The sequence below is a fragment of the Artemia sp. Qi Xiang Cuo genome, chromosome 9 (genome assembly GCF_049724085.1).
Source record: "Artemia sp. Qi Xiang Cuo chromosome 9, ASM4972408v1, whole genome shotgun sequence".
Lineage (NCBI taxonomy): Eukaryota > Metazoa > Arthropoda > Branchiopoda > Anostraca > Artemiidae > Artemia > Artemia sp. Qi Xiang Cuo.
Genome location: NC_142802.1, coordinates 18,547,796 through 18,560,569, shown reverse-complemented (window position 1 = coordinate 18,560,569; position 12,774 = coordinate 18,547,796). Strand labels below are relative to the sequence as shown.

Genomic DNA, 12,774 nt, shown 5'->3' with positions numbered 1-12,774 from the left:
ACATTAGGGGAGGTGGGGGCAAAGCATTGCATACATTAAATACGTTGCCTAATCTAACCTAGGTACCTTTTTCCCCATCTAAACTCCAGAAAACAACACTTTAAATATCTTAAAACCACGCTTTACAAAGTATTTCTCTCAGCGGTGTCTTCAATCATCTTGTAAAAATGGGTTTTTCAAAGCGTTTCTGCCGTTTGACTGTAGCATCTCTAGTTGGACTTCTTTAGAGAGGCCCGCAAAATGGGATTGTCCCCATACTTTTTTTTGCACCTTCATTAATGAAGTGAAAAAATCATGAATCCCCCCCTCCTCCTTTACGTTTTTGTAAATTGGCGCCACTATCTTGGTCCATTAATTACTTGGAAATCAAGTCAGGCATTCAAGCATGAATTTTTTAGGAGAAGAGGGGTAGAGCTAAAAAGAAGGCGCTAGATTTACCCCATCCACGAAAAATTCAATTCCGGGACCCCCCCCCCCATTCAAAATTGAACACCCGTGGAGAAAGTATGACAAATAAAAATAATGAAGGACAGATGGAATTTTGGAGTATTCTAGCAATATTCCAAAATATAGGCAGAATATATGGTCTAGAATGTATGGTAATTATTTTTACATTTTTATTTCACTTTAATTGTTCTTTCGTGTTTCTGGGGATAGATCTATCCTGGCAGGGTAAAATGAAGCCGAACATTAGGGCTGTGGGGGTATATCGACCTCAAAGGAAAACCTATGAGACATATTAAAGTTTTTGAACAAAATAGATACCTCAAAATTTGATTCGATATCATAGGAGTTAGAAGAAGGCCGGATAACAGAAAAGGAAGCAAGAGGGAGTCTAATAGCCCTCCAGTAGCTTCCGGTCTTTAAAAGAGACACAAGAACTTTCAATCGAACGACCCCCCTCCCAAGCTTCTAAAATAGTCCCATCCATTCGAAGTGAGAGGGAAAAGAGTTTTTGGCACTTTCCTGGTCCTTTTCGACTGCATTTTGAGGGGAAGCAATTTTTTCTTCTGCATTAGGGTCCCCTTAGCCCAAAGTTCATACAAGTTTCAGGCCAATCGAAAAAAATTGACATTTCTTTAAGCCCCTATGTTAGAGGAGGGACCAATCCTTAGAATATATTTTTGTACATTAGTCCCTTTGGCCAAAAGGACTTGTGGCTGTAAGTTCCTAAATAATCAGGAAAAAAGGTTTTGTGGCGCATTTCTGTGCCCCTAGCCCCTCCCCCTTCCCACAGCAAAATCTTGATAGCAAACCTTATTGATAATGTTATAGTAAACCGAAGACTAGAAGGATCAATACAAGATAGTGGGGTATATAGGACTACTGCTATTGATGTTAAAAGTAAAGATTACCATCTAGTAGTGTCTAAGGTTAATTTAAAGCTGAAATTTCGGAAGATAAACTACCTACCGGGAAATTATGATGTTGGTGGACTCTAGGACGAGAATTTGAGAGAAAATTTCCAGGAACGGTTGAAATTTGACAATGTGGAAGATGGTTGGAATAATTTTAGAAAAACAACTTGTGAAGAAGCTTAGGGAAGAAAGTTAGGACCGTAGCTAGGAATATTAGTGAAAAAGCTTTATGTTTAATAGAGAGAAGGGGCTTGTACAAAAATTATCTGAGTGATGGATTATATGAAAACAAAAGGAATGTAAAGAACGTGGAGAAAGCATTAAAGTATGAACTGAGAAGGTGTAAACTAAGTGGAGGCCATGGATGAAGATGCCGAGGATCTGGAAGATGCAGCTAGACAGGATACTAGTAACAAATTGTATAAGTATTTTCTTATGTGGAAAGGCTATATTCAATCCGTAATTGACCCGGTTAAAGATAGAAACGGAGATATACTTAGTGACAAAGAAGTAGTTCAAGATAGACAGGCAGAAGATTCGGGGACTTTGGTAAAACGAGACAAAGTTGCAGGAAAAGAAATAGAGGAAAATGAAAAAATTCGTGATACCTTGGATGTGAAGGAAGATTTGTTTTGCAAGCAAGAATTAGCGACAGTTCTAAAAGGATTAAAAAATAATAAGGCTCCGGGTGCTGATAGTTTGGTAAATGAATTTCTTAAATATGGTGATTCTGAGGTTCGAAATAAGTCACTGAAGATTATGAATATAATTTTTGAAAAAAAGGAGGTACCTAGCGATTTTAGGAAAACCTTAACTAAACAACTGCATAAGAAAAGTGACAAGAGTGAGTGTGGTAATTATCGAGGCATTAGTCTGGTCTCTTTAGGTAGGAAATTACTTAGTAATATGAGACTTTTCAGACTGAGTGATGCTGTAGTTAAGCCGGGTTGTGTTCTATCCCCCTTTATACGGATAATTTTGATGGACTTCGTCTTAAGGAGCACAGGAAAGGCAATGGGAGACCAGGGAATCAAATGGGGAGGAAAAACTCTCCTGAACTTAGATTACTTAGATTAGATTGCTGATGATTTAAGCATCATAGATGAAAGTGTGAGCAAAATGAATGAACTTTTAGAGATTTTGCGAGTTCTGGGTGCTAGAATAGGTGTAAAAAACCATGTTAAGAAGACTAAGTCACTAAGGCTAGAAATAAGTGAAGATGAAAAGGTGACGTCGGGCAACGAAAAGATTGATCAGGTGGACAGTTTCACTTACCTTGGTAGTATTATTAATAAAGACCGTGGGAGAAGTGAAGGTGTTAAAAGTAGAATAGCCAAGGCTCAGGGTGGTTTTTCACAGTTAAAAAAAATTTGGAAGAATAGGAAGATAAGCCTGCAAACCAAGATCAAAATATTGGAAGCTACAGTGATGACAGTGGTCAAACATGGCTCTAAAGCATGGGCCCTCCGAAAAGCGAATGAAGATTTGGTAGATGTTTTCCAGAGAAATTGCCTACGGATTGTTCTGAGTACCCGGGTGACTGACCATATTTCAAACAGTAGACTGTACGAAAAATCTGGTTTAATCCCGCTTGCTAGGGCTATAATGAAAGAAAGGTTGAGTTGATATGTCTAGAGCACGTTCTGCGGATGAAGGATGACAGATTGCCGAAGATTCTCCTTTTCGGCGAACAGTATAGGGCTAAACGGAAGTCAGGTCGTCCTCGTCTGGGGTGGGAGGATGTCATAAAGAAAGATTTAAAGGAAACCGAGAACTACCTGGGAGGGTGTAAAGAGGGAGATTTTGAATAGATTAGGATGGAAGAGGACCATGCGTAGTCGTGTTGGCCTCAGGCGGATTGGTGCTACGGTGAGTTAGTAGTAGTATTAGTAGTTTTTGACCAAGAAAATAGTCCCCGACAGTTGCACGCCACTTGAATCCCCAGATCAAACACGTCTCCCCTTTTTCCACTACAAAATATATCTGTGAAAAACTGAAATTTTGGTCAATTTACGGTCCTTATCCCAGGGGCCCTGGGTGTTATGTTTCCCTTAGATGAAAAATTAAGAGATATTTTCAACTATTCTGGACACATAGGACCCTAAAATGTTGATAAGACGTCCTAAGGGCTTACAAAAGGACCAGATATTTAGAAAGGTCCTAGGACAGTGGCTGGATACTGTTCTATTACTTTTGACTTTTAAAAAAAGGCACTAGAAACAGCAACTCCTCATCGAATGAGCGAAGTTTCTACGATCAATAGAGGGGAATAAGGAGGGGGCAGCCCCTCCTATAAATTCTACTTGTTTTAGAGTTTAATGTTAATCTTTACTTCCATTACAAAGGCGTAGACCAGAAATATTACGAGAAATCAAGAGGGATTAGATGTCAATCTCAACCTCCCCCTTCCTTAGAACCAATTCTATACTTATCTGAAGGCTCAATGAAAGTTAGGAAGTTTTGGAATTAAAATGTATTCTTTAGGGCATCTAACCCCCGCCTACAAAATGATCCATCGTCATTCCTTCATAATAGCTGATGCGAACTTACATATCATTGGAAATAATCTTATGAAATATGAAGCAAAATAGTTTAGTTCAATGAAGCTTTAAAAATATATTTAAGAATTTTTTTTTTTTTATTAAAAAGGGAGGTATCACCATCCAGCAGGCTTATTCAGGCTTAGTCTAAATGAAGGAAGATGTGAGATTAATTCCTCCCGCCCCCACATATCCCTTCCTCTATTTATCTGAAATTTACGCAGAGGGATTTTCTATGATTGGGAGTGTTCTGCAGGGGACAATAAGTAGGACCCCCCCCCCAAAAAAAAAAAATAGTGATATAAAATTTTTTTGGATGTAATCGTAAATATCACGAGGTATTTAGGGCGCAGGTCCAAGCCAATGCAAACGCACCTGAATTAAGTGCGAGCCTTAAAGACCGCTTCTTGGACAATTGCAGCTCCAACATTCGCTGATTTTTGACGCGACAGGTAAATCTTTAAGACCTAATTTGCAATTTTTATTTGTCAGCACCTGACGTCATTTAGCCAAAAAAAAACGTAAGAATAAAAACCACAATTTTGAGCATAAATCTCAGGATGACTTAGAGCCCTCAGGAGGCTCTCAAAGGAAGGGGTCTAGATGGGACAATCAGTAGCTGAATACTGCAAGTGAAGTATCAAAATGGCTTTTGGAAGCAAAATGGAACTGTATCATTAAAAAGGAGGTGCTACGAGTGCACAAGTGCAAATTAGGTGCATTTCATTTGGTACGTGTCCCCAAAGTGCACAAGATCTACGGCCAAGTCTCTGGACTTTGGAAGACCCAATCAACCAAATCATAAGGACCATTATTACTACGATTCCAAGCATTCATGCGCACGACAACTATCCACTCAGGAATTCACACGCAAACTGACAACACGCATTGACAACAGGAATTCACACACAAAATTGTGAAATTTCTCCAAGCAAAACTAAAGAGTTATTGCATGTCTTTTAAAGAATTGTAAAAAAGGAGGAATTAATAATGCAATAACCGAGGAAAGGAAAAAAAACCTCATAGTGGAGTTATCTAAGGGCGGACTCACATAAAATGAGTCAGGCAAACAACATTTGTGTAATAGGTCTTAGGCAACATTTCTCATATCTACTAAGGAGGTGAGACCGTTATTGAAATTGAATTTAAATGTAATGCCGACATGTTTTAGACAGCAAGTTTTAAGGGGGGAGGGGGGTACCATATCGTGGGGACCAGAGGTATGGAGTCAGGAGTGGACACAATCAATAGGCAGTTAAATGTATATTTGATACCACAGATCAGGGATTCCCAACTTTTTCTTCCTTTAATTTTTGTTATTTAAAATCCTGAGATAGAATTTTTAAGAAAGGCCACCCGATTTTTGCTGGCTTCCATTTTTATAAACGTACTTTACGATATACAGAAATTCTTTCTAAAATCACCCCCAACAATGTTTCGTCACACCTCCAATTGGAGAGCCTCAATTCAGACGATAGAAGAAGTTAATACCTTACTATAATGTCAACCTGTTTTCCAAAAAAAGCGATTAAATTTGGAAAGAAAAAATCAATGCTTGAAACGTTCAAGCCGTAATGCTCAGTAGGACGCGTGACCTGAAGTCCCTGACACTAAATAAACAGGTACGTTAGATAATATTTTACATATTAGTAAATAGGTAAAGGCAAAGAAAACGGCTTGGGACTTTACAGTCCCCACCGGCGGTGCTGATCTCCGGTTTATGGCTCTTCAGCCAGGAAAGGCAATGGGGGGGGGGATGGCGGTCAGCCATCCTGTGCTTTCGCACACCCTTTCCATTTCCCTTCCCAGATTTCTCCAGGTACCCATTTAGAGCTTGGACGACTCTGGCTGAGCTTACAGAGTCACGCCACTAACCCCCGTTCCGAACCAAATAACTAGTAACAACAGGACTGGGACCTAATGGGACCTCATACGGGTCCCGGTCACAGGACAGGGACCTCACATCATTTTTCCTCACGGACAAAAGATTTCAAGTCTAGCGTGCTAACCACTTGGCTAGTATTGCTACCATTAAAAAGAAGAAGAAGAAGAAAAGTGCGACTGGGTGTCACCCGATAACTTATTTGAGAGGGTTTTGCATGATGGTCATTTACATCTTCAGGCTCAGCATTTACGTTTCAGGCTTTGTGCTGCAGAACTCGCACACCCAAAGTGTGATGCAGAATTGTGCTGCAGGAGTTTTGTAAAAGTCCTCCAATAGAAAGAAATAGCACTTATGTGATTTCATCGCTTCAGAATGGGCCATTTGAGTCTTGACGACGAACAACATGAAGTCAGAATTGTCAATTTTTGAATAAACATTTAAAAACTGCAAAAATCCACAGAACTCCTTATGTGATTTTAGTTTAAAAGAACTATCTATTAAACTAATTATTAGTTTAATAGTCTACTTTTAGCTAATATTTATGTTTATTATGAGGAAACATGAATGTTAGAATCTTAATTTTTAAATCCTGGGGAGATATATATTGGGGAGAATAGATGAATGATGTATTTTTATTTGGAATTAGGGGGAGTTAGAAATTGAAAGGTTTTGTTGAACATCCAAAAGATTTAGGGGTAAATTTCTGGTTTAGAATTGATTTTGTTTATCAATCAAAAGGTTTGTCGATTTGGGGAGCGCTCTGTGCACTTTTAGCTAATACTTATGTCGATTATGTGAAAACATTAAACGTTAGAATTATAGGCTTTAAAACTTTTTTTTTTGGGGGGGGGATATATGAAGGCTGTGTTGTTTGGAATTGCGGGGAATTAAAAACTGGTAGGTTTTATTGAACACATAAAAGATTTAGGGGTAAATCGTTTTTTCTTTTGAAAGGAGAATGATGAATCAGAACTTTAAATTTATTGTTAACAGACAAATAATAGCCTGTGTTTATCTTAGGCCAATTCATGGTATCCAAGTTAATAATTTAATTGGTTGATAGTTTTCAAAACCAACAAAGACTAAATATATAAAGAGCAAAAATTATCAAATATATTTGAACTAGGACCAGGTATCCTAAGGAAATGATCGATAAAACTATCGAAAGAAGAAAGATAGCACTTCACATAAAAATAATTCAAAAACCAGGGCCATATACAAGGGGGTACCGGGTTTGATTATAAAAAGTTCTAACCTCTTCCAGCAGCTCCTCCCCCGAACAAATTTCCTTCGATAGACCCCCCCCCCGCTAGAAACTCCTAAATACAGCCCTGTCGAGAAATAGTTTCAACGTTTAATTTTTGGGACTATAATAGTTACTCTTGGTGTACTTACTTAAAAAAAAGAGTTTAACAAATCCATATTGTTTCTTGACTACAAAGTTATGCACAGGCACGTACGCAGGAATTTGTTTCGGGGGGGGGGGCAATTTGTTTTGGGGGGGGGGGCAAATCCTTCAAACCCATTATTCTGTGAGAAAAATCAGAAAATTATGGGGAAATGAAAAAAATCGTGAGATTTCGGGGGGGCCGGGCCAGGAGGCCCCCCCCCTGCGTACGTCCCTGGTTATGCATAAATTATTGTTTTTAATTATTATTACGCACAAGTAATTCGAAAACTGCTATCTAAGACTTATTTTTGGGATTGCAGAAGTTATTCTGGGTATGGCTACTTAAATAGAAACTTTAATGAACTAAAATAAGTTTCTCGACTGAGTTATGTATAAGTCATTTGTTTGCACTTATTTGCCTAAACAATTATTCAACAACCATCGAAGTTTACCTTTACGGATTAAAATAAAGAACTGCCAGCTTTATTTCAACCAAATCCCCTTATAGACGAACTGAATAGATCGCAAACTATCGTATTTAGTTGTTTTTTTTTTCAGAAAAAAAAAACTCAGACAAAAACTTTAATTTTGATCATCATTTTGATGATTTTTACTTATACTTCAGTTTTCTTTTTTCAATTTGTACACAAGATTTAGTCACAGCAAAGCAACCTACGAAATTATAGTCAATTTTTATGTTAGGCCTAACCTCCAGCAACAGTCATTACTTAAACCAGAATTGACTTGGCAAAGTAATATTATCCTATTTTATTTACTATTTTATACTATAGTATTTGTCCATACAAATACTGACTTTTTTGAGACCTCAGCAACTTAAAAAAAATATATAAAGGGAAGAAATAATTAGGGAAATCCCGAAATTTCATTAGTTACTTTTAAAGGAAACAGAGACAAAATTGATATTCCTTTGTGAGGAAACTGATAAAAAATTAGCATTTATAAACTTCAGTACAATCACAAACCAATATCGAAGACGCTATCAAATTATGTAAAATAAATCCAAAAATATTATTTAAAAAATCCAAAACGCGGCAAAATTCAAAAATATAGAAGAAACAAATATCAAGGGAAATCTTTGAATTTAGACGCCCCCCCACACACACAAAACAAAATAATTCAAATAGTATATTCTTTTTGAAGGAAACCAAGACAAACTTTAATTTTATCAACTTTAGTACCAATCACAAACCAATATGATAGATGTACCAATATGATAGACGCTACCAAATAATTAAAAAATGTTATTTGAAAAAATCCAAAACCTTACAAATTAAAAAAAAATCGAAGAAACAAATATCGTGAATAATCCTTTAATATTATTGGTAACCCCCCCCCCTCCCCGAGAAAATACTAAACTCAGAGTTGACCCATTTCGTTTGAAAGGGACCGATAAAATAAAATTTGTCAAGTTCAATGCTTTCACCAATCCAAATCATAAAGAGAACAAAGCATTTAATTTCTCTTTGTCTTTCCAGTATTTTTCTTTTCCCAAAAATCAGATAACACCGAAAGCTCCAAAATGGCTATATTATATCTGGATGTATAATTTCAAAGTCATTTCTAAAAAATACCTCTCGGAACTTTCAAAGTTTCAAGAAATAAAAGAACAAATGAAACAAACTTAGCAGAATTCACATTTGTTTTCCTTGAAGATAGCTTAAAAAAACAAGAAAGATTTTTGTTTTTTGATCCGTTGCAAAATTTAGCCGAAGCGGATTGAATGAGTCAAGCGTATTAATAATTATTTGCCATTAAGGCGTTGTGGTATCTTAAAAAATCGCCCTATCTCGCCCATTATAAACTCTTTTAGTTTGGGTGGGCAAACTATTTAGAATTTATTTGGTGGTCTTGCATAACTTGTAGAACCCTGGATAAGAGATCCAAATAAACCATATGAAACTAAAAGCCGACACCTACTTTCTCGTAAACCTTAAAAAAACACATTTAAAAACCTTAGACCTTAGAAAAACCCTGGATAAGAGATCCAAACAAATCATATAAAACTAAAAGCCGACACCTACTTTCTCGTAAACCTTAGAAAAATACATTTAAAAACCTTAAAAAACCTTAAACCTTAGAAAAACCCTGGATAAGAGATCCAAAAAAAACATATAAAACTAAAAGCCGACGCCTACTTTCTCGTAAACCTTAGAAAACAAATTTAAAAACCTTAGAAAAACCTTAAACCTTAGAAAAACCCTGGATAAGAGATCCAAAAACCATATAAAACTAAAAGCCGGCACCTACTTTCTCGTAAACCTTAGAAAAACACATTTAAAAACCTTAGAAAAACCCTGGATAAGAGATCCAAACAAACCATATAAAACTAAAAGCCGACACCTACTTTCTCGTAAACCTTAGAAAAACACATTTAAAACTTTAAACCTTAGAAAAACCCTGAATAAGAGATCCAAATAAACCATACGAAACTAAAAGCCAACACCTACTTTCTCGTAAACCTTAGAAAAAAACATTTAAAAACCTTAGACCTTAGAAAAAACCTGGATAAGAGATCCAAAAAAAACATATAAAACTAAAAGCCGACGCCTACTTTCTCGTAAACCTTAGAAAACACATTTAAAAACCTTAGAAAAACCTTAAACCTTAGAAAAACCCTGGATAAGAGATCCAAAAACCATATGAAACTAAAAGCCGACAACTACTCTCTCGTAAACCTTAGAAAACACATTTAAAAACCTTAGAAAAACCTTAAACCTTAGAAAACCCTGGATAAGAGATCCAAACAAACCATATAAAACTAAAAGCCGGCGCCTACTTTCTCGTAAACCTTAGAAAACACATTTAAAAACCTTAGAAAAATCTTAAACCTTAGAAAAACCCTGGATAAGAGATCCAAAAACCATATAAAACTAAAAGCCGGCACCTACTTTCTCGTAAACCTTAGAAAAACACATTTAAAAACCTTAAACCTTAGAAAAACCCTGGATAAGAGATCCAAACAAACTATATAAAACTAAAATCCTACACCTACTTTCTCGTAAATTTTAGAATAACACATTTAAAAACCTTAGACCTTAGAAAAACCCTGGATAAGAGATCCAAACAAACCATATAAAACTAAAATCCGACACCTACTTTCTCGTAAACCTTAGAAAAACAGATTTAAAAACCTTAAACCTTAGAAAAACCCTGGACAAGAAATCCAAACAAACCATATAAAACTAAAAGCCGACACCTACTTTCTCGTAAACCTTAGAAAAACACATTTAAATTCTCTCGTTTTGTACCGGAGATAGATATATTCAGATTTAACGAAACTTACATCATTAGACAGCGTTAATTTTGTTCCATTAAATGAAGCAGAATATTCTTTTTAAAATTCTGTACAGTCTCTTAAAAATGTTCTAAGCATGGCTCCTAGGAAAGCATTAAAATCCGCTCAAAGGAAATATCATTCGAGCAACTTGACAGCTTTGGAGATTCCCTGTGGTGCTACCGACTTTGATTGAAAACCTTGCTACACAAAGAACGTATTATTTATGCTGTGGGAACATTAAATACCCATATCGCTTTGCTTAACAATTAATAAAATTATACTGATCTTTATTTTAAACTAGTCACTCGTTAGTGTTTCGAACTATCGACAAATTCAAGATCCCCTATCAATTTTTACCAAAATTTTAAGGAAATTTTGAAAAATTTTTACCGAAAAAATCTTACAAAGAAAATAACCTAAACTTAAAGAGTATAATTGAGTAGGTTTTTTCCTCAAAACGGTAAGTATTCTCTAAGCTTTTAGGGAAAAAAAAGTTCGATATTCTCCTCATAGAGGTAGGAGTAATGCACACAGTGGCGGATCCAGGGGGAGGGGGCAGGGGGCGCGCGCCTCCCTAAGGTAGTCTAAAGTAGTGTAGTTTACTTAATTAACGCAAGTTTGCGTTAATTAAACTTGCTTCTAACGCAAGTTTATCGGATCAACCTATTTTGCGCCCCCCCCCCTGAATCCGCCCCTGGATGCACACACAAAAAGAAAAAAATATGCACTGCTTGATGTACTGAGTACTTCACCATCGCCATCCTCCTCCGCTGTATTCAAGCATTTTCCCATATGACTTAAATAACTTATAATTCTTACTATATATAAGCTATTAATTATCTAGCTTATAAAAAACTATTCTTACTTACTTATATTATTAAATAGCTTATAATTCTTACTATATATAAGCTATTTATTATATAGCTTATAAAAAACTATTCTTACTTACTTATATTATTAAATAGCTTATAATTCTTACCTTTAAGTCTCTGTGAACAACACCTTGCTCGTGCATAAAATCAACAGCTTCCAAAACTTGCTTGATCAGAAATGAGGCATCTCTTTCCGTATATGACCCCTTTTCAACAATTCTGTCGAACAGTTCGCCACCAGTAACTCTAAAGGAAAATGAAAAAAATGAAAAAGGTATGACAGAAATGTACAAGCTGAAGAAACTGCCAAAACCGTTTTTTCTTAGATTGTAAGGCTTCTATATTTTTACCTAGATCGTCTTAGTAAGCTTCTATCTTATTTTTTTTTTTTCTAGATCGTTAAGCTACTTATATACGACCGTTACGTTTCTACACTACTTTTCTAGATTTTTCAGCTTACATCTATTATTTAGATCGTCTCAATAGGCTTCTACCTTTTTTTTTAGATCGTTAATCTTCTTACATTTGAAAGTTAAGCTTTTACACTTCTTTTCTATAACGTTAAGGTTCTATCTTTTTACCCATATCTCCTTAATAAGCTTCTATTTTTTTCTAGGTTGTTAATCTACTTGACCTCGATCGTTAAGCTTCTAAATTTCCTTTCTAGATAGTTCTGCTTCTATCTTTTTATCCAGATCATCTTAATAAGCTTCCATAATTTTTCTAGATCGTTAAGGGCATAAGTTACAACGCCTGCCCTCGGGCCCTGGGGGGCTGTGTCGACCCCGGAGCATTCGTTATATGGTCTTAGAACTGATTAAAAAAAAGGCTAATTCAAAGTTCTTACTGGATGGTATTGAGGAAAAAAGGGCTAATTGCTCTCCAATCTCTTTTTACTTTTAAAAAGTGAACCAGAACTTTCAATTTCCAATCAAATGAGCCGTGTCTGAAGTTTATTCGAGCATCCCTTCTATAAGAACCATATATGCCCCCAGGGCATAACTTACAACGCCTGCCTCCGGGCCCTGAGGGGTTGTGTCGACACCGGAGCTTTAGTTAAATGATCTTTGAACTATTTTTTAACAAAGTAGCTATCCCAAAATTTTTATCGGATGCATTTGCGAAAAAAGGGTTTGGGGGGGGTGCTGGTTACCCTTCGATATCTTTTGACGATTAATAAGTCAACTAGAACTTTCAATTTCCAATTAAATGCGCCCTTTCTGAAGTTTATACGAGCATTCCTTCCATAAGAACCATATATGCCCCCAGGGCATAACATATAACCCTTGCCCTGAAGACTGTGGGGGGATTGTCCTGCTCAAAGATATAATTGCCAGAATTGTCAACTACGTTGAACAATATGGCTATCTCAAAATTTTGATTGGATCTGTTTGGAAAAATGGTGGACGTGGAAGGGGTGTTAGTTGCCTC

At 36.3% G+C, this 12,774-nt stretch overlaps 1 protein-coding gene across 4 annotated transcripts in view; it reads right to left on the bottom strand.

Annotated features, from left to right (window-relative positions):
• CaMKI (Calcium/calmodulin-dependent protein kinase I) overlaps positions 1–12,774 on the bottom strand; it is a 117,655-nt gene that overhangs the window by 60,960 nt on the left and 43,921 nt on the right. For all 4 annotated transcript variants that reach the window (XM_089094326.1, XM_089094327.1, XM_089094329.1 and 1 more), the window contains exon 5: positions 11,451–11,589. In XM_089094326.1, the coding sequence (XP_088950452.1) occupies positions 11,451–11,589 (139 nt within the window). The remainder of the gene's footprint in view (positions 1–11,450; positions 11,590–12,774) is intronic.